The 21,754-nt window shown below is 43.4% G+C and overlaps 2 protein-coding genes across 2 annotated transcripts in view; both read left to right on the top strand.

The window, feature by feature from the left end:
* The window catches only part of LOC133021882 (voltage-dependent T-type calcium channel subunit alpha-1I-like), a 138,623-nt gene extending 124,464 nt beyond the window's left edge, over positions 1–14,159 (top strand). The window contains exons 34-39 of the mRNA XM_061088889.1: positions 4,774–4,914; positions 8,177–8,311; positions 9,413–9,595; position 10,481; positions 10,637–10,851; positions 13,491–14,159. Of these exons, the coding sequence (XP_060944872.1) occupies positions 4,774–4,914; positions 8,177–8,311; positions 9,413–9,595; position 10,481; positions 10,637–10,851; positions 13,491–14,159 (1,344 nt within the window). The remainder of the gene's footprint in view (positions 1–4,773; positions 4,915–8,176; positions 8,312–9,412; positions 9,596–10,480; positions 10,482–10,636; positions 10,852–13,490) is intronic.
* A 2,364-nt stretch (positions 14,160–16,523) lies between these two features.
* LOC132996652 (kinesin-associated protein 3-like) lies at positions 16,524–21,273 on the top strand. Its single transcript, XM_061066980.1, has 3 exons — positions 16,524–16,576; positions 16,662–16,687; positions 19,247–21,273. Exons 1-3 carry the CDS (start codon positions 16,524–16,526, stop codon positions 21,271–21,273), a joined length of 2,106 nt encoding a protein of 701 aa, XP_060922963.1.
* Positions 21,274–21,754: the final 481 nt, after the last annotated feature.

The following is a 21,754-nucleotide window of genomic DNA, read 5'->3' as shown; positions in this document are numbered from 1 at the left end:
CAAGGTGTCAGACTGGAAACGGATCATGTGACCGAGTGACGGCTGCAGCAGGAGGACGAAGGAGAGGCTGAAGAATTGAGCGACTAACTTTGGGCGAGTGGCAGCCGAGTCATGTGACCTGCAGTGAGGCTCATTAGACGTGACCCAGCAAACAGAAACACTGATGAAGAGGAGCTGAGGCAGATGAAGGTCGGGGTCTGACTGGCAGCTTTGAACAAAGAACCTGTCAGGACTGCGGCTCTCATGATTTATCAGATTATTTATTCACTGAGTTTGAAAATAAAAAACAATAAAGCACCATTATTCAGAAAGATGCTTCCTGCAGCTGCGTGAATCTACAGAACAATTGAGTTTCTAACGATAAGTTAATATGAAAATGATGATTAAAGCAGCTTTAAGCTAAGTTGTTGAGGGTTTTGCACTGAAACCTGATTTATTTCCAGTCCTTGCGTTTATGGAATCTTTAAAAATGATCCCTTCAAGATTGTCACGTTCAGGCTCCACTGCCTCTCAGGGGCAAGAGGTTAATTGTTAGGATTTAAAATACCACAAACTGGTCCAGACTTCATTAGTTTCTCTCCAACTTTGTCTGATCGTTCCTAACCTGCAAATTATAAATAAAATCAACCTGACAGTCTCGAGCCGTGTGTGACGTCTGGGATCCGTCAAGCAACAGAATCCGGTTGAATTGAGACTGTTCCACTTGAAAGCTAATGAACCTAAGTCATCTTTTGTACTTTGGCTCATAGCAGAGGAAATTAACTCTGTCATCCATCAGAGAGTGACACTGAATCAATGGGTGAGAGAAGAGGAAGGAGAGAACAGAGGGACGGGCTGGGAAGCCCAGTGAGATTGTGAGTGGGTGGAGGAGTCTGTCACTGTCTCATTGTCCTCGGAGCTTATTGTCTCTCAGATATTTTTAACCACCAGTAAACCACAGATCACGTTTTTCTCTCTGTTTCCACTTTACTTTAAAGCCTCGCTCCGATTAGCCAGAGAGACTTTGTCCGTCAGGATTTAATCCACAGCCGGACTCAGATGCTCAGATTACGCAAAACGAGAAGATTTACGAACAAAACGAGAATGTGCTTTACAAAATAGTGTGTGTCAGTGACAGTCCGCCTATTACATCCACTCACTGATATCAGGACACTATATATTCACAAACCCGTATTCCACAACCTCAACATTTCGAAATGTTAAAGAGTTCTTTGCTTAGTCTATCGCTAAGCCCATCCTTAATTTTTCAAAACAAGCAGTTGGTGGATTTCCTGCTAAAAGTCAAGAAGACAAACAAACCTTTGACGAGATAAGGAATCCAGGGTCGTGAGTCCTCGAGCAGCGAAGGTGTGGCGAGGAGAGTTTGGTGAACGTGGAGGATTACTGACGGTTGAAAAATCAGGCAAACCGGCACGTATACTAAAATACAGAATTTCTAAAGAACCGGACGATTTAAGCAAAGGACGATTTAAGCAAAGGACGATTTAAGCAAAGCGTAAACACCAACGAGTGAAGACGACATTCTGGCAGAGAAGTGGTGATCAAACGGGACAAAGCTTCTAAATTGTTGGGAGGACGACAGAAGCACCAGGAAGTATCTACAAAAAAAACAGACAGTCGGGGGTCAGCCAGCTGTTCATTTTATTGTAAAGTGACTCAGGGTCTGTAACAAATCCCAAGCAGCTTATAAAAATCTGAGTTAAAATGCGAAGAAATTCCATTAAAAGTTGATTTGGGTTGAGTTTTATTCTGCATTTACGCCAGAGGCAACATGATCGTGGTTTCATCCGTCCATCCCTTTCTTAGGAATACGACATCAGAAGAATTTTATTGCATCTGGAACAAACATTAATTTGGACCCAATTATGACCTGAGTATAGGTTTCTATGTGTGCATTCAAACTGAGATTCAATGTTTTATTATTCCCCAAAACCAGAATCACAACCAATACGACCAGTAACAATAATTAACAAACTCTGTTTTTAAGAGTAGACATATGAAAACAAGTGGAGAGCGTTAACAATCTTTTTTAACCAACCGAGAGCAAATCAGCAGCAAACAGACTCGTACATTCCCTCATGAAGAAAAAGTGAGAGCAAAACAAACCAAGAGAGAGAAACACAATGCTCATTAAAACAACTTATTTCAGTCGTATAACCGAGCAGTCACCGAATCCTCTGCAGAAAACTCATTAGAGCTCCAGAGATCGTTCACACTCCCTGTGGAGAAGAGCTGGGTGATATTGTGTTTTTTTTTAATGAACGAACAGATAATGTGAGGAAGTTCACAGTTCGTATAAAAACCTATATACTTATCGTCAAAATGAGAATTTCTTCCTGTTTATTAGCTCCGACGAGAACCAGGTCCGATTGTGTGGTGGTTGGTTTGTTTGTTTCTGAGCAAGATTACACAGAAGCAACAGAACAGGGAATAATTCATGGATCTCGATGATAAAAATCAGGCAAATTCTGGAATATTATATTCATGAGCTTGTGAAATTCTGTGCAGCTTGATTGAATACACGAGGACTAGTGGGCCTTGGCAGAGAGCTCCTCTAATTGGGGAATTATATGTATGTGTGTGTATGTGTGAGTCTGGATCCAGCAGATGTAAATGTGGGTTTGTAAGACGACTGTTGCACTTTGCAGGTTAGTCCATGATCTTGACCATTCAATTCTCTAAATATCACATTATTTGTTGAATCTTAACAGACTGAATCTGTATTTATCATTATCTACAAATACACACACATCAAACTGCTTTTTTCAATTGTCATATGATGAATTAGAAGGAAAACTAAAAGTGTAATTTGCTGAGTCGGGTTCAGAAGGGGATGAAAGCTTTGCTGGATGAGAGAAACCAGAAGCCAGTGAATCAAACAGGGTCATGGGCGTCATTTACCACAACCAAGGCCCCCGAGCTCAGCCAATCAATCAGGTGTGTGGATGTGTGTGTGTGTGTGTGTGTGTGTGTGTGTGTGTGTGTGTGTGTGTGTGTGTGTGTGTGTGCGCACTCCTAGTGCATTATGGGTGCTGCCAAGGACCGGCTATCGACTGGTTCTTCACCTGGCAGTAACTCTCATGTGGAGAGAGGGAGGAGCAGAGGAGCTGAGATGATAAGGAGAAATTCCACTAACCGGAGTTAAAGAAATTCTGATTGATCAGGAACGAATAATAAAACTGAAAACTAAATCAAAATAAAGAGCTACGGAGGCTAAACTGCGAGCCAGAGTATATAAGAGTAAAACGGACGATAAAGGATTTGTTGTTTGTGGTTTAGAAGTGTTTATTAACATTAAATAAGCCAATTATCGGTAATCACTTTCTGTGGGAACCCGCCCACTGGTGGTTGTGTGGTAGTTTGTGTCTCCACCTTCATGTGGCTTTGTGGTTATAAAGTATAATTTAACAGGGAATTAGTTAAAAAGGCAAATAATAAGCCAGCTGCATTTTATCATGTTTCACGTATAAAAACTGTCCCTTCCACTAACATGGAGGATAATGTCCAGCAGCCAGTCACATGAATAATCTTGATATCGATATGAAGGTAAATGAAAGAGATGAAAGCGTCTGTTTCAGTTTCTGGGTCAGAATAAATGAAGATGAAACACGAAACAAATGAGAGTTTTTTATTTACGCCTCACAAAATCGTACAGGGAATATTTCCTTTGAAATATTACAGCTGGAGCCTGAAATATAGAAAAATCACATCTGATATCTAATAAACATAAAAGCTACAGAGTGAATGCAAGTTTTCATGCATACATTTAAAAATTATTTACTTCAAATAGAATCATCGGAGTTTATTGATATTTTCCTCGAATAACAAGCCGTTTAGAACACAGCACAGACACAATCAGTCGATCCAAGGTTAAGTGAGCCTCACTTTCTAAACTCTTATTTTTCTAGGGGACAATCTGAGCACCAAAACTTAAAATGCTGACCTTTAAAACTTCCCCCCTGACTTTGTAAAATAAAATAAAATACAGAATGTGCAGAGCGCTGACATTCTTCTGTCCTCGACTCGAAGCAGCTGCCGGCAGAGGCTGAAAATAACAGCGGCTCCAACAGCCGGATGTTAATTAAACATCGTGGTCAGTAGAACTTTAACAAAAAACAGTGAGAGGAAAGAAAAGGGTGAAGAGAGAGAGAGAGAGAGAGAGAGAGAGAGAGAGAGAGAGAGACAGAAGAGGAGAGTCTCTGATTTTTTAGTCACAGACAGTGAGTCAGTGTTTTCTGTCAAATCTCCACAGTGGCAGGATAATAAGCGAGTGGGCAGAAATGGAGGAAACATGATTCTACAGAAAGACGTGGGACAAGTTGACAAAGTGAGAACAAGTCTGTGTCTGGAGAAATGAAAAGAACCTGACGAGCGAGCATCTAAAACAAATAAGTCATATTTCAAGGATTATTCAATGAGTTTCTCTCTTGTTTGTATGATAATATGACACTAGCAGGTGTTTAACTTAACTTTGAAATAAAAACCTTGAATTACATTTCATATCTACTTTCTTTCGAGTGATGTGCTGGATTCTCATTGGACCAGGACCAGGATGACCAGGAATTGGTCCCCTCCCACAACTTCCCCTTATCGAATTCAGGAAACCGAGCAATTTAAACCTTCTCAAATGCAATTAATACAACTATTACTTGTGCTGCTCATTGTGGGAACTGTTGTGTATCTTTATGATGACTAAGGTCTCGATCTTCTATGTGAAGAGCCCTGAGATAATGTATATTGTATATACTGAACTGAACTGAATGTGTGTTGCAGGAGAGCCAGTGGCTGGACAGTGTGTCTCTGCTGATTAAGGACTCGCTGGAAGGAGACATGATTGACAACCTCTCCGGCTCAGTTTTCCACCACTACTGCTCCACCCCCATCTGCAAGGACTGCAGGAGTCACCCGCAAGAGGTGAGAGACACACACACACACACACACACACACACACACGCACACACACACTCCACTCAGTCTTTCACCTTCTTCATTCCCTTTTCTCCAATATGCACTCCTGTATCTGGAGCAGCAGCTTTTTGCTCCTGTTGCATTTTGAACCATCTTCACGTTCTGTCGTCTTCTCTCCTCTCATCTCCATTCTCCATGTTTGATTCCCCTGGCAGCTCGAGCTGTTCAAAAAGCAGCGGTGAGATAAAACCTGAGGCAGCACAGGCTCATCAATGGCACATGAAAAAATCTGCATCATTCCTGTTCCTCCTCATGCACTCAGACGAATAAAGGCAGCGGCCTGTTTAATCCCCAAAACTAACAATACATTACAATGATGTACCCACAATCAAAATGTGAATGTTCTTTTGATCGCAGTGACAAACTTCGGTTACCTTTGAAAGGCAACTCTTTAAATGTTACAACCAGGTCTAGGCAGGGGCAAGAGGGGGCCTGGCCCCCTCAAATAAATGTTGTGCCCCCTCAAACTAAATCCCAATTTATAATAATAATAATATAATAAAGCACAATGCCCCCTCAAGATTTGTGGCTGCCCCCTCATACATGCCTGTCTAGACCCGGCCCTGGTTACAACCAGAAGTCAGATTGAGTATTAATAAAGTATTTTAAATCACAAAGGCACAAACGTCACTGTGAGTGAATTAGATTTATTTTTGCTTGGCAAGAAATAATGACGACAAAACCTGTGGTTGTATCGTTTGTGTAGTATTTAGCTTTTGTGTTGTTTTTTATTATCTTAAAGGATTTGATAACAATACCTCAGCAATCCTTTCTAAAATATAATATATCGACCAATATTGTTGATTCTATGAGGGTATTGCAAATGTTTTACTGCCTTTCATTGGTATTTGCATCATAACAAGACAGAGACAGACATATTAGAAATACATTCAGTACACACATACACAGGAATATGCAGCACATGCAGTATCAAACAAACCACTGTATAACCACTGGTGCATTTATGTTCTGAAAAGCACTTTTTATCTTTATTATAAAAGGAACCTCCACATTAAAAGGTACAACTAAATATTTAATGGCTGGAGTTACAGTCGCATGTGTGTGTGCATGTGTGTGTCTCTGTGTGTGTGTGAGTCCACCACCTCCAGTACATCTTGAATGCTGGGCTGCATTCAGTGTCCGGTCGCACAGACGCCAGAGAGGGATCGTACACGTGCTTCAGCCTGAAGGACTGATCTGTCGGCTCCGCCTCCTTTAGGCAACATCTTCCTCAGCAGCAGTGAGAGCTGTAGTGTGGAGGAAGCTGTCCATCACGACCTGGGAGTCAAAGTATCTGGGTTAGGTAGTTTTAATAGTGGCAATATTTAATTATACTGAAGTATTAGGGACGATATTTGCATGTGGGGAACATCCAGGTGAGGGGCGGAGCCTGTAGAGCAGCAGGAGGCGGGACACGACGTATAAATTCTGCTGTGGAAAGATCAGTGTTGTTGTTTCCAGCTCATCCACACCGGGGTCGGCCCTCATCACCAGAAGCTCTGGAACCTTGTTGCATCTTCTACGTGTACAACTCCTCTTCTTCATCCTGAGATATTAGTTTTCTTGCGTGAGTGTATGTGTGTGTGTGTGTTTGTGTGTGTGCGTGTGTGTGTGTGTGTGGTTGTGATTCAAAGAAAAAGAAAGATTCTTGTGTGAGTCCATCCTATAAATGCATGTGGCTGTACTACATCACAATAGCCACAGTTTGAGCATGTGTGTGTGTTTGCGTGTGTGTGTGTGTGTGTATGTGTGTGTGTGTATGTGTGTGTGTGTGTGTGTGTGCACGTGTATGAACAGGGAGGAAAATGCTCGCCCGAACCTCACAGCAACCAGGTGTTTCACAAACAGTTTAGAGAAGCAGAGGCCGTGTGTCAATCCTGTAAATGTACAAATGTGCACACCCAGCGCTCCGTCTGAATCCCTGGTTGATACCAGATCAAACATCAGAGGATCCACATTCTTCCATTTCCCCCGGTTGTTTGTTTACGGATCAGTTTACTCGAAAATGAAATTTATTTAAATATTTGCCTCTCTGTCCCCAGACGGAAAAAGGGCTGTAAATAAACCTCTATGGTCCTGTAAACAAAGCTGTAGAATTTCATATATTTATTGAACCTGTTCATTATATGTATTAAATTACATCACTCGAATAAGTTAACAGAAATAATATGAATACAACTTATAAAGGTTTGAGATTCTGAGGACTTGAAGTTGTATTTTTACTAGGGCTGGGCAAGTTAACTCGTTTCAATTAATTATTTTATCTCGCATTAACTCAGGTTTGATTATTTATTGTTTTATTGTGAAAGTCATGCTTTTATTTTGTGAAAGTCTGTTGCTGACTGCTGCAGAACAGGAAAAAAGAAAATAATTGGCGGATAAACAATCGAGTTAACTCATCACTTGAGTTAACTCGATTAAAACGAGTTAACTTGCCCAGCCCTAATTTTTACATGTTGTCATTATTGCCCTAAAGCACATTATTCAAAATCAAATCGGATGCAGTAAAAACACAGATTTACTGTTATTTACTATAAAAGTAAAAGTAGCTTCATCCAACTGAAGAGGTTAAATCTGATCATATTAATTTCCCTAGCTGCTCATTCTCTCTGCCGTGAACCATCATGAAAGTTCTCTCTCTCTCTCTCTCTCTCTCTCTCTCTCTCTCCCTGAAAAGGTCGAGTCACACGGCGCAGCCAAACCATTTCCACGCTGAACCCGTTTTCTCGTCCTCGTAACTCACGAGGACGTGTGAACATGTTAGAAGTAAAACCAATTTCAGCTCAGAGCAGAGGTGATCCCGTGATGTCAACCTGATGTATGTGCAGATTGCATATTCCCATGTGTGTGTGTGTGTGTGTGTAAGAATGCATGTGAAGTAGTGTGACCATTATTAAATGACTCTCTACATACATATAATGAGAACTACACACAGGAACATGGTTACTCTTCTCTCTCTGAGTAAATCAAAGTTGCCGAGGTGAGAACCTGAATACAGATGTGCAGGGAAATAACGTCATCTTCATTTCTTATCTCCTTAACTCCTCTGCCCTCAATATTAAAGGTGAACCTCATATTTATCTGATCTTCTTTCTCCACAGTGACTTAAGAATATTTTGAATGTTTCTAGTCTGCTTCATTCTGGCCTGCCTGCTCACATTACACCCAGTGGATGTGACTGGTATTGCTGTGTGTGTCTGTGCGTCAGGTCCGACTGGCTGAGGTGGAGCAGGCGTCTCTCAGGTCGGAGCAGCTGTCAGACAAGTCATCGTCTCCGGCGCTGCCCGATGACCTCAGCCTCGACGAACACAGCGTCTACCAGCTGCTGGTCCGGGACAGACAGGTACACACACACACACACACACACACACACACAGTCCAGCATGCTCATGGCAGGAGCACAGAGGGAGGCAGGTGTCTCAATCAGGCGGTAAAGCATGTAAATAGTAATTAATGATGATTAACAAGATGGAAGAGGTGTGATGACATGAGCTGTGGCTCCTCAAAGCCCCAGAGACACGTGTGTGTGTGTTTGAGAGAGTGGTCTTATTTATAGTTCGAGTGGGGACTGTGAATTGGGTTTGAGGTCCCAGGTTTGTGAGGACCCTATATTTGTGGATGGGACACGGGCAAAACACGGAGCTAAGAATACATTTCAACATTTTTCTCAAAGATGTTTTAAAGGATCTTAAAGGGGTTTTAGTTTTTAGATTAGTTATTTGTTGCTATTAGAAAGAGACTGAATTGTGAGCGCCTCTAGTTGTGGGACCCTGCTACTGCAGCTCCGTCCTCTAAACGCTGTTCTGTGCAGGTCCTGTGGCTCCAAATCACGTCTTCTCCACAACATGGCAGCATTCATCTTTACTTACAGTTTCAAAGTAAATGTTTGTACAGTGTTGCTTTAAGGATAAAGTAAAGGTCTAAGTAATGCATTATGTCAACTGGTGTCCCCTCAGGGATAGTACAAGCCTGTGTGTGTGTTTGTGTGTATGTGTGTGTGTGTGTGTGAGAGAGCATGTCTTTCATATCTCCATCTTCCCTTGAGCACTTTGCTCTCCGCTCACAGCGGTTCCACCTGGCCCGTTTCATCACCGCTGTTATTGACGGCCTCTTCATTTGATCCAGTTTAACACCATCAACAACAGCCGAGCAATTTCGACGCTTTGAAGCCGTTACGTTCTTTTTACCACATCCAATTTTAATCAGACTTGTGTCGATGGATAAAGGAGGGGACATGAAAAGGAGGCTTTTTGAAATTGGAAACAAATTGTACTCAGATTTCTATTATGACAAGAGGGGAAATGAAAGGCTTCAGGTTTATATCCGAACATCAGTGCACCTGGATATCAAGCTTTCTCTTTCTCCGTCTCTTTGTCTCTCCTTCTCTTTCACCCGCTCACCTATCTTCAATGTGCCTCCTCTGTTTTCTCCTCCTGGCTGGCAGATGGGCAGCAGTGACTCCCACAGTTCAGAGGAGTGCCCCCCCCAGGTGGGCTACACAGGGCTTCGTCCGTCCAGCTCAGGAAGCGAGGAGGGGACGCAGGAGTTGTTGGAGGTGGGCGTCCAACCGAGGACAAATCCTCCTTCACTGGAGCAGCAAAGCCCGGCGCACTTCACAGGTAACAGAGTAAATATAATGGTCTCACAGCATCAAACCTTAAACCCTCGAGGTTTCCTCACAAATCACCAGTCCTCTTCTTTTGTCCCGATTTAATATCAAAAGTATAATAATTTCTCATTTAACACCGGTAAAATGGTTCCACTGAAGCCTCCATATTATTAAATCACATTAAAATAATCCCAGTCAGGGGGACCTTTCTTTATTATGGTTATTATGGTGCTGGGTGACCCTCGCTGGTGTTTAACCACCGCGATTTCATTAAGCCGTGACTTTGACGTGACATTGATAATATGGTTTAAATAACCAGGCTTTTTCCTAATGTAGCTACACAGGGACGTGTGTGATATTCCACACACATGATTGACTTCCAGTGCAATTAAAGCAGTGATAGATGAGACCAGCGGCGACGCAGAGATGTTGATAAATGACATGTTATGGAATGCTGATGACTTTCCAACCCCCCCCCCCCCTCCTCACAATGACATGGTTGCCATCATTGCAGACAGATGGAGAAATGCAAAGCAAAGTTGATTCAGACGTTTAACAACAACACAACAATGTGTGAGAGATGTGGTTTGGATGTCACTAAAGTCACTTAGCTGCAGAGGTAAAAGTAATAAAATGTTAAATACCACAGACCCTCCCTTGATTCTCAGGAACAGATGTTGTGTTGAATGAATCTGTGCAAAGTTTGAAAAAAAAGGTGATACTGACTTTTATCCTCATAAACATTCAAATGTATTAATTTGATTATTTATTCCAGATATTCCACAAGAATATTAACAAGGCTGAGATCATCAATTAGGGCAAGGATATAGATTTTAATATCATCTGATAAAGACTGATTCCATGTTTGTAGATGACAGAACCTAATGGCAGCAGAAAAGAAAGGGTCCCTCGATAGAACCTTCGGGTACACCCCACAAAACACCGTATCTACTCCCCAAGGAAAACTAAGTTAGATGCAAAGTTGGACGTGAAACTGTCTAGAAACTGTTCCAGAAACACAATTTAAGTTGGAACTCACCTTTAACCCTCTCTTTTCAGACGGTGATGGAGAAAGTTGCAGCGGAGGTGGTGGTGGGTCGTCGCCCGTCTTCCACTTACCAGCAGACTTCTTCCACCCGGCTGCCGCGGCTCACCCTGGCAGCCCTGGGAACAGTGTCGGTCCCGGAGACAGGGGGGGGGCCATGTTGGCCTCTCCAGCCTCCTGGGCGTCCCTCCGCTCCCCCGGAGCCCACAGCAGGCCCCTGAGCTCTCAGGTATTAGGAACAGATGAGTGGAGGCATGTGTGTGTTGGACGGTTGGATGGAGAGACAAATGGGAAACTGACATCGGTATCTCGGTGCAACACATCGGAGACGAGACGGAACAGTGTAAACAGAGGATTCCTGAGAGATCGCTCACTGAACCAAAGTTGTCATGCATCAAACACACGTCAGCCAGTCAGAAGGGATTTGCCAAATGAGGTATAATGTGGAGCGAGCTTGTGATCTGGAAGCTTGGTTCTCTAACCCGCCTCCACCTGTAGCGACGCACAAAGCAAAGGCACAACACAACAACACAAGAGAGGGATTCAAAGGTGTTTTATGACAGCTTGTCAACAGTAAATAAGACTCACGTTACTTTTGGAGAAAAGGTGACGGGACTTTACCCGATTTAGAAATCCACACTGGACTGCGGAGTGACATGATTAGAAGATTGTGTGATGACTGAACAGAACTCGTTTCGACTCCACGTATTTATCTCCGATTAAAGCCCGGAGCTCATCGACACTGAAAACAAACGAGAATGAAAAGGCACTTATTTTCGTCTCCCTGTAACCATGGCGACCGTATTCCTCTTTCTGTCTCCTCTACCTGTTTGTTTTGTTGGGCTCGTGCCTGAGAGCCTCTGTGATCCTCAGCTGCTTCGGTAATGCTCGGCGGCGCTCGGCTAATTAGCCCGGCCGGCCCCGAGCCCGATACCGACTCTGTGCTCATTGTTGTTCTTGGCTCGAGCTCTGAACGCTCTTCATGTCCCTTCTCCTCTCTTTCCTTTATCTCTTCATGTCCTTCTCTGGAGTTCTTTCTCTCCTTTAGCCTCGCCTCTCCTTCTTCTGTCTTTCGGTTCTGTTTCTGCCAACCCCTTCGTTTCTCCCTTCACATGATCTCTCCCTCTCCCCTGTGGTCTCGTGTACAGAGAACATGGCGCGTAACAGTGCCAGCCTTCGCCATGATGATTAACAACCTCCTGCCTGTGCAACGTTTTGAGTGAAACTAGTTCTTAAAAGACACAAAACTCTAAAACACAGTTTAAAATTCTGCTGCATCAGAAACTATCTTTTATCTTTTGTAAATTCCAGTTTGAACTCTTTCCTCTGTGATTCTCTGAGCGGTTGAGGTGGTTCTTTGAAAACTTGAACAACACCGGCTGCCCTGAGAGGCTGCAGGGACGGAGCTGAGTGAGCAGCGGCCCTGAGGAAGGAAACAACACTGAGTCCTGTCCAGCGTTTCATTTTCATTTTGAGTCTTCAAAGGCTACACATTTTCAGAAAATAATTAGAAGTGAAGTAAAAGAAAGTCGTCAAGCAAAGAGGAGGATCCTTCGTTAATGTCTGACAGCAAACGAGTGCTGAGCTCGACCTCGGTTCAGTCTAGGGTTGCAAAATTCCGGGAATATTCAAAGTTGGAAACTTTCCATGGGAATTAACGGGAATATACGGGAATTAACGGGAATAAACGGGAATATACGGGAATAAACTGGAAATGTTGTGGGTAATTTATACTAACTGTATTTACCTTGTCATATACAGACATAAATATTAACATTTTGTTTTGTCATAGGCTGATTTGAGCCCTGAGGAAACTTTGGGCACTTGACTATATGCTTCTGCATCGTTGTGTCATTCTTAACATAGGTCTTTGCACAGTATTTGCAAATGTACACAGCCTTTCCTTCTACATTGGATGGGGTGAAATGTCTCCACACATGAGATAGTGCACGTGGCATTGTTCTGTAGAATAAGATGAGAAAAAAGTTTGTAAAAAAACACTAATGCAATGCCAGAGATATAAATAGTTAGCCAAACAATTGGAACCGCTGTAAACATATTTTACAATTGATGGATAAATGAATGTAAATATGCTAGATGAACAGATGAACAATCCTCAATCAGCATGCTAATATATTTTCCCCAGTAATATCATGGAAACTTACCTGACTAGTCCTGCACACTACAGCAGGCCTCAATCAGCCCTGCTGTAGAGTGAAGGATGCTGGGAATTATCTGTGCATGTGATGGAAGAATGCACAGTGGAGGGTTGAAACTCAACGTGCAGCGTATGCTGCATTCCATACATCTTTTAAATAGAGTTTTGAATGATGTTTTTATTGCTCAGCGGTTAATTTGCGTTTTTTTTTTTTTTTTTCAAAATTCCCAAAATTCCCGAGCCAAACTTCCCATGAAAAGTTTCTGGAAAGTTTCCGGAAATTTACTGGAAACTTTCCGCCCCTTTGCAACCCTAGTTCAGTCACACAAGTATTTTGTTAATATTGTCTGTTATATTCAAATTATTATAGGTAATATTGCAGTATTGTTAAAATGTATTTTCAATAAATGCAGTTGGCCAAAGCACCAGCAGCTCATGCTGTTACAGTACCGACCAAATCACCAAGTTATCCCGAGAGTTATAGATTTAAAAGATACAATTTACCTCCGTGAAACCAGTTCCTATATTGGGGTTTAAACTTTAAATTATTTTACCGAAACAGGTATTACAGGATTTAATTCAAACTGTTCAACACAGATGGAATTAAGTCTAAATTGAGTTCATCTTCCCTGCTGGTGCTACACTTATCTTTAACTTTTCCCTTTTCTTTCTGACCGCCTCTGTCCCTTTCTCTCACCTCCTCTGTGCAGCACCCGTCCCGCAGCGACTCGTCCCTGGCCACGGGCAGTTCGGAGGGCAGCCTGCAGACCACCCTGGAGGAGGGTCTCAGCTTCAGCGTCTCCCCGCCTCGGGACCTGGATCTCCGCCTGCCTCTCCCCTGCCCTCCTCCGAGCCACCACTTACATCCACAGGTACCAGACACAGGCGACCAGGGCGACCCTGTGCTAAAGAGACGCAGCACGACTCTGACCCTCAAGGCCACCAGGGGGCACCAGAGGAGCCAGAGCAGCTGCGGCGGTGGCAGCACCAGCCCCGGCTGTCCCCGGCAGGACTCCATCGACCCGTCGGATGAGGACGCGGGCACGGGGACAGGCGGAGACGGCTGCCGTCAGACCTGTAGCAGCGAACACTTGTCCGAGACACTGAACAGCCTCTCGCTGACGTCGCTGCTCACCACCGGCTCTCTGGCTCCCCCGCTGGTGAAGAAATGTAACAGCACGGGCTCGCTGGACCAAACCAATCTATCCGCGCGGAGTAAAGACGGACGCCACGTCTACGGCATAGATGCCCACGGTTACTTGTCCAACCCCTGGACAGAAGGAAGGGCGAGAGGTGACGGTGAGAACAGTGACATCACAGGCTTCAGCGAGGAAAGCAGCCGGCGCCCCTCAGACACAACCTCCAGGAGGAATAGATGAAACACTTGTTGCCTCACTGTGGTGGAACTTTATCTATTTCCATCTCTGGACCTCTGGAGCAGAACAGGGAGAGACTCTCAACACGTGTCCTGTGAAATCCTCTTTTCTTTGAATCGTCTGTTCTCTCTCTCCTTCCTCCTCGGACCTGGCGGCTTGAGATCAGTCATTTCTCTGCTTTTCCCGCAGGATCAGTGCTTTCTGTTTGAAGGGACTTAACAATGATGACAAGGGGCTTAGCCTGTTTGCATAACCAGGATTCGGCCTGGCAGACCTGGGCTTCACATTCCAGCCATGCTGAAGGGCAGATTATTCAGAAAGCCATTAGAGAGACAGGACTGAAAACTCGCAGTGATCGATGAACGCTACTAGAAGGGTGATGTCATTCTCATGAAACTGCTAGAAATCGACTTTTCCTCCGAGGAACAGGGCTTGTTCGACCCGACGTGCCGTCAACAGTGTTGTCAACGTTGAACCGATGCCCTGATGCTTCTTCTGAGGAAGAGCTGAACTTTGTACAGGTGTTTTTTGTTGGTTTGTTTCGGTCCCATCCTTCACTAACAGTAGCATCAACCTACCTTTTGTCCAGTGGCTCACGGGAAAATGGAAAGGTCTCGTATTTCATGTGTTCTTTTTTCGACTTCAGCGTGTTGAAGTTGCGTGAATGTAGACGCGTCTGTCTCCGGGAGACGGAGACAAACAAGGAGCCCGGACAGTCTGAGGATTTGAAACGAAGGGATGGTTACGTGACTGCTGCTGAAAAATACATGTGGGTTGTCAGTGGAAGCGTTGGCCACTTTGCGAGTGGACGCTTTGTGCTTTCTTCGACCCCATGAAAGGGCTAAAATGTGTGGAGTGCAGACCTGGGCCAAATTCTGTCTTTTGCTATGAACAAAACAGTGTCTTTAAAAAACAGGTACATTCATGATTTGTGATGATAATATAAAGAAACGTGTCTCCGATATAAACATGTCAAGGCTGTCAGATTCAGAAATTCTGCTTTTCTGTATTCAACCATTTTAAACACGAAATTAGAAATTAGGTTTTCATACCCAACACATCAAAAGAACTCTATTGAAACAGATAGTTCTGTTTCCTACAGATTAAATACACTCTGTAAAGCAGAGGAATAAACACATTTATTATAAACAATTAAATTAGACATTTATAGGTTGGACAACATTAGAAGTCCCGGAATTTTCCAGCTTCGAAACTGAATCTCTGCATCGGGCAGCTGTTGAATTTGGATTTCCTGTTTGTGAGAGGCCCAATGATTCTGTTGAAATGTTCTTGTATTAAAGTCAACAGAAGTATTTAGCTCCGCCTCAGGACACTTTAAAGACTTAATTCCTCAAAGTTTTCCATGTTGTCTGAACAAAACATCACGCGGCCTTTGAGTTAAACCCAGAGAGCGACAGCACACAACCGTAGACTGAAAATAAAGATGGACGACACGTTTCCACTTCCTCCCACTATCATGAGGATTAGTCAGTTTCAGAATCCTGTTTTTATACCATCAAGTCACTTATTAAAATAAAACTCACGTGAAACCTGAACACATTAACAAATCAGAGTGATAAGAAAAACCTCAAATAACAGACACCCTCTTTGAGAAGTTGTGTTTTGTGTTTATCTTGTTTTCTTCTTGTTTATCTTGTTAGCAGGTCTGTGTCCCATCTGCTTCCGCGCAGGAGGCGGGATTTATGACCTAAAATGCAGCCAGCCACTAGGGGGCGATCAACATGCTTTGGCTTCACTTTTGGGGTGCAGACATGTCGTCCATCTTTAATCACAGTCGATGAACAAAACATCCAGGAGATAAACGGTTGAACTAGAGGTTCAATAGTTATTCAGGCAATAACTTAATCAACACTTACAACAACTACATGTCCTTTGTAGATTGAATGAAGGTAATTGTTGTGTTAACAGCTGTTGTGTTAAATGTTAAGCAACCAGGACATCACAAGATGGGATTTACAGGTTTTTGTTTGCTGCTTCACACCCAGGTGAATATTTGACTCAGGTCTGCTCGAGTGTAGCACGATACGAGGAAATGACCCAAATACTACGACAAGCAACGTCTCTGAGCACATGTCAGACATTTTCACGACACACAAATACACACACAAACACACACACACACACACACACACACACACACACACACACACAGTACATACATGTTGTCAAAGGCACAAACAGCCACACACACACGTCACATTAAGATCGAAGTCAAAACAGCGCAGGTGGATTCTGTCGCTGTTTGAGACGAGAGAGAAAAACCTCAGTGTTTATCTCTCTCCCTCCTTCTTCTCATTCAATTGTAATATCTCTCTTCCGCAGGGAAGCCAGAGTATTAGATAAACTATGGACGGCCCCCCCTCTATTGGAGATATGCACTATGCTACAGTAGATGTACAGTTAGATGTATGAGACTCGTATAGATAGGCAATATGGTGAGAGAAGATTATATTTATGAATTCCTGTATTAGACTAAAATGTCAGAGAGATTCAAAGGTCAGTGAAAGGATGATGATGTATTCATGTATTCCAGAGTGTTGGAGTGTGTGTGTGTGTGTTCTTCTCTTGTTTCCCCTTCATCTCCCTCAGCCTGATTTTTTTTCTTTCTCCAAAATGCATGTGGGTTTTTCTTTTTCCTGTTTTTCTTAATGTCATCCTAGTGTCATATAAAAGTGAAATAGATTTTCAACAGCCGCTGACTCCTGAAGTCGTTCTTTCGCACTGAAGGTTGCTTTCTTTTTTCTCTTACGTATTCAGGGTTGTGTCAAAGGTCAGTGTTGGGTTCAACTCCAAAGGTTATTTTTGCAAACAATCCCAAATGGCACGAATAGAAGTAGAATACCAAGTATCTGGGTAAATTAAATTAAGCGGAATGAATCCTTCAGCCTGAGTAGTTAACTTCATTTATTTTTCATGCACTGATTCCCTTTTTAAATGTTATACCTGAAATATAAAGGAATGTCTCTCATAGGACCATCAGAGCTGCTCGGGTGGCGCAGTGGTGCAGGAATTAGCAGTGAAAGTGTTTAAGTAGAAAGCATGTGTTTAGGTATGTGTCTAGTTTGTATTGTTTCACGAAGCGATGGAGCTGATCTCGACAGAAGTTGGTTGTCATTTGTTTATTTGTTTATTTGTTTATTTGTTTATTTAGAAGGATCCCCATTAGCTCTACCCTAAGACAGAGCTACTTTTAGTGGGGTCCACATAGAAGGCACACATACAGATATCAAACATTTAAAACATACATTACAATACCTATATCAAATATTTAAAACATACGTTAAATTACAAATATCAAAAGTTAAAAAACATTGAATAATGATCATACAATTATATGTTACAAATATCAAAAATAAGTTAGTGGTTATGCAGTTTTACCTTTGTCATGATATAAAATACTGATAGGTAATTCCATAGAAGTGAAAACGTCAAACCATGTAATGGAGTCCTACACATTTATGTACAGTCCAGCACCATCTAGTGTCACAAGTATGTTGTACCCAAGTGTTTCATTATTTGCTTTTTGAACATACATTTACGTGTCACGTTTATAATTTCTGTTGGTAGTAGGTTCCATGACTTCATGGCTCTGTAACCCACAGTACGTTTAAGAAAATTTGTATTAGCTCTGGGGAGAGAAAACCTTCCCTCTATTGCTCGTCTAGTGCCATAGTTATGAGAGGCTACATTTTTATTTAGTTGCCTATACTGATCTGCTGGTGTTTTAGACTGCAATAGGCGCCATGTTGATAAGAGAAGTGCAGCAGCCATCCTGTCTTCAACTTTTAGCCACTGGAGACTGGCATGCATGCTCTGTATGCTGGTTCTGTAAGGACACTGTAGAGCAAAGCGTGCAGCCTTGTTCTGTACTAGCTGTAATCTATTCATCTATTCATCTTGCACAAAGACAACAAAGGATGCAGAAGGTAAATGAACATTTTCTTTTCCATTCAGCAGACGTTCCTGTACAAACATCGCTTGGAGCCTCCAGACTTTCAGGCTCACTGGTGGAGCTCTTCCTCTCCCTCCACCCGCTCACTGTGAATTCAGCGGGGGAGCTCCTGCTGTGTTCTCACATTGACTCATGTAGTTTGTCAGCTGGATGCTTGAAATGTTGGTTTCAAAATTACTAAACTACTTGTGGTGTTTGGTGCTAAGCCTGTTGCAATGAATATCATAGCCTTACAAGTTTGCATGGTTGAATCTCCAGAAGAGTATAAGAGCCGGCCTCTAGACTAAAAACACAGTGTTAATGACGCCATTTTGAGTGGAATGTGATTGTCGGTTCTTATGGACCCTTGGATGACACCACAGGAGCAGTATGGAGGAATGCTGTGTATTTTCCTGTTTTTTTTACATTTATCGATCCACATTTACTGGAATTTTATCGGATTTTTCCTGCAATGGTAACGGTTGAATCATAATTTCCATTGAACCATCCCTTTACTGACATGCCTGACATTTTACTTTTATTCTGCTCCACTCAAAACACTCCCTCTTGGCCCTTTCATTAGATCTAAAGGATTTGGTGTTGTTTCATAAAGGCATCATCATTTATTCAATATAATGACAAATGATTGGTTAAGCTGCAGATATTGTCTTTGATCTTATTGATTCTCAAGGTTAATGCATTACCAAACAAAGACAATTTAACAATGTGCGGTGCAGTGTTCAGTTTACTGTCAGGTCAAGATGAAAACACATTTCACACACCTCGGTTTGAAGAGCAGACACCAGAGGATCATCTTGAATTAGATTTCAAAGGGATCGTATGATCAAAGACATTGACTCTGTATCAAAAGACTTAACAAACAGTCGGACTTACCTTAGCTGAGTCTTTGAGATGAGAGACGATTCATTTACGACAGCAACAACTGAGTAAACTAAATGGAGATCGGCAAAGCTGAACCCCAGGAAAAAAGGAGCAACACGACAGAAGTTTGTCTTTTTCAGTGCAACACAGTAAAGTAACAGTAAAACTGTCTGCACCCACTGGACCTTAGCCTCGCTTAAGAAACTGAAGAAAATGCAGGATTACACACACTTCCTCAAACGCAATGTGTCCGTGGGCACGTTAGAGGTTCATCCCACGGAGAAGGCCATCGTTGTGGAATATGAGGTGGAGGCGTCCATAATGGCCGAGAGTGGAGGTGATATCCTGGGCGAACACACGGAGGGACAAAAGATCCTCTGTGTGCCGGATCTGTCTCCCTGTACAGATGTGGGAGCCTTGGCCAAGAAAGTGGTGAAGGGTTGTGAGCTCATCTCTTCATCCTATTTGCCGCAGGTCGAGCAGCTCCTCTACTACCTGCAGAACAGGAAATCCTCCTCTGTGACGAGCAAAGTGGAGAAGAAGGTGGAAAGGAGTGTGAAACCTCAAGAGTTGTCTTTCTTTGAAGGAGTTGAGTTGAATGAGGAAGCCACTATAACCAAATTGGATGAATATGTGGACTTGCTCTATGAAGACCTCCAGAAGAAGATCAGAGGCTCTGCTCTCATTCTGCAGCTCGCCCGCAAACCTGAGAACCTGCCGGAGCTGCTGCACAACGAGGCAGCTCTGGGAGCTCTGGCCAGAGTACTGGGAGAGGACTGGAAACAGAGTGTGGAGCTGGCCACCATTATCATCTACATCTTCTTCTGCTTCTCTCGGTTCTCCCACTTTCATGAAGTGGTGAGAGATAATGGAATAGGTGCGTTGTGTATGAGTGTGGTGGAACATGAACTGAAGAGACATGACATGTGGTGTAAGGAGCTGCACCAGGAAAACAAAGCGTGCGAATCGGAACCGGAGAACGGTTCCATCAGAAGAGACCAAGGCAAAGCTCTGAGGAAATACCAAGAGTTTCGGGCTAAACAGGAGCAGCTGCTCAAAGTGTCTCTTTACCTCCTGTTTAACCTCGCTGAGGACCCCAGGACAGAGCTGAAAATGAGGAAAAAGGGTATTGTTGGTCTGCTGGTGAAAGTTCTTGATCGAGATGATGAGGAGATGCTGGTGCTGGTGGTTTCATTCCTGAAAAAACTCTCCATCTTCTTGGAGATCAACAACGACATGGCCAAGGTGGACATTGTAGAGCGACTGGACCGCCTGGTTCCCTGTGCCAACGAGGATCTGTTAAACCTGACTCTGCACCTGCTGTTAAATCTCTGCTGTGACTCTGTGCTCCGAGCCAAGATGGTGCAGGTCCGACTGCTGCCCAAACTGATCGGCTTGTTGGGGGATGAGAAGAACCGTCAGATACTGATGCTTATCCTGTGTCACATCAGCATGGACGACTGCTTCAAGGGCAGCTTCGTTGACGCCGGCTGCACACCTCCGCTCCTGCAGATGCTGTTTGACTGTGCTGAGGAGAAGGTTGAAGCCGACCTGATCGCCATCTGCATCAACCTGGCTGTGAACAAGAGGAACGCGCAACTCATGTGTGAAGGGGATCGGCTGAAGATGCTGATGAAGAGAGCTCTGAATACCAAAGACTGTCAACTGATGAAGATGATCCGAAACATCTCAAAACACGATGGACCAACCAAACCACTGTTCATCGACTACGTGTGTGACCTGGCGGCACAGATCCACGCCGATGAAGAGGAGGAGTGGGTGTGTGACTGCCTGGGGACGCTGTCCAACCTCACCCTCCCAGACCTGGACTGGGAGTTGATGCTGAAAGAGTACAACCTGCTGCCTTACCTCCAGGACAGACTCCTACCAGGCCTAGCGCAGGATGACTTCGTCCTGGACGTGGTGATTATGATTGGAACAGTTTCCATGAATGATGCCTGTGCCGCCATGTTGGTTAAATCCGGCGTCATCCCTGCTCTCATCGAGCTGCTGACCGTGCAACAGGCGGACGACAAGTTTGTGTTTCAGATTGTCAACATCTTCAGCCGGATGGTTTTTCACCAGGACACACGAGACTTCATCATCAAGGACACGCAGGTTCCGGCCTACCTGATAGACATGATGCTGGACAAGAATGTCGAGATCGGAACCCTGTGTGAAAACACCCTCAACGTTATTGCTGATTACGATGTGGAGTGGAGGAGGAAGTTCCTCACAGAGAAGTTCTGTTTCCAGAACAGCCAGTGGTTGGCGATGTTCTAGAGCAGTGGTCCCCAACCTTCACTTTTTAATTCCAAACGTAAGCCGAGATCTACCACCCCGATATAAAAAACACACTTAGACGTAAAGTAAGTAAAGTAAAAGAAGTCCAGCGTTTTACTTTGTGTAAATATTTGTTCTAACGGGGCTTTGATTGTTACCGACAGACTGGAAACTGCACGTCTTCATACTGCGGGGTCCTGACATTTAGTTTAGTACATTATCCAACTTTGATGGAAGGAAATGCAGGAGATGGCGTGTGTGAACAACAGACAACCAACACACAGTCCAGGGTGAAGACTGGAGATCACTGGTCTACAGTCATCAGGCTAATGAGTCTGAAACATATCTCGAGGATTATGACAGAACCAATAGCTGCTAGGATTGTGTATTCGACCATCTTATTGATTGAGGTATTCAGATGGCACAATTTCCCCATTTATGTATTTAATTATTTTTATTTGTAGTTAAAACCTTGAATTTG

Source organism: Limanda limanda, chromosome 2 (assembly GCF_963576545.1).
Source record: "Limanda limanda chromosome 2, fLimLim1.1, whole genome shotgun sequence".
NCBI classification, from domain to species: domain Eukaryota; kingdom Metazoa; phylum Chordata; class Actinopteri; order Pleuronectiformes; family Pleuronectidae; genus Limanda; species Limanda limanda.
This window is presented reverse-complemented; position numbering and strand designations above follow the sequence as displayed.

Excerpts from the sequence above, each read along its gene's own strand:
- LOC132996652 (XM_061066980.1), top strand. The coding sequence starts at position 16,524 with ATGGACGGCCCCCCCTCTATTGGAGATATGCACTATGCTACAGTAGAT. Across the intron at positions 16,577-16,661 it reads TATGCTACAGTAGATGTACA|AGAGATTCAAAGGTCAGTGA; the intron begins GTTAGATGTATG and ends CTAAAATGTCAG. Across the intron at positions 16,688-19,246 it reads TCAAAGGTCAGTGAAAGGAT|GCACGTTAGAGGTTCATCCC; the intron begins GATGATGTATTC and ends ATGTGTCCGTGG.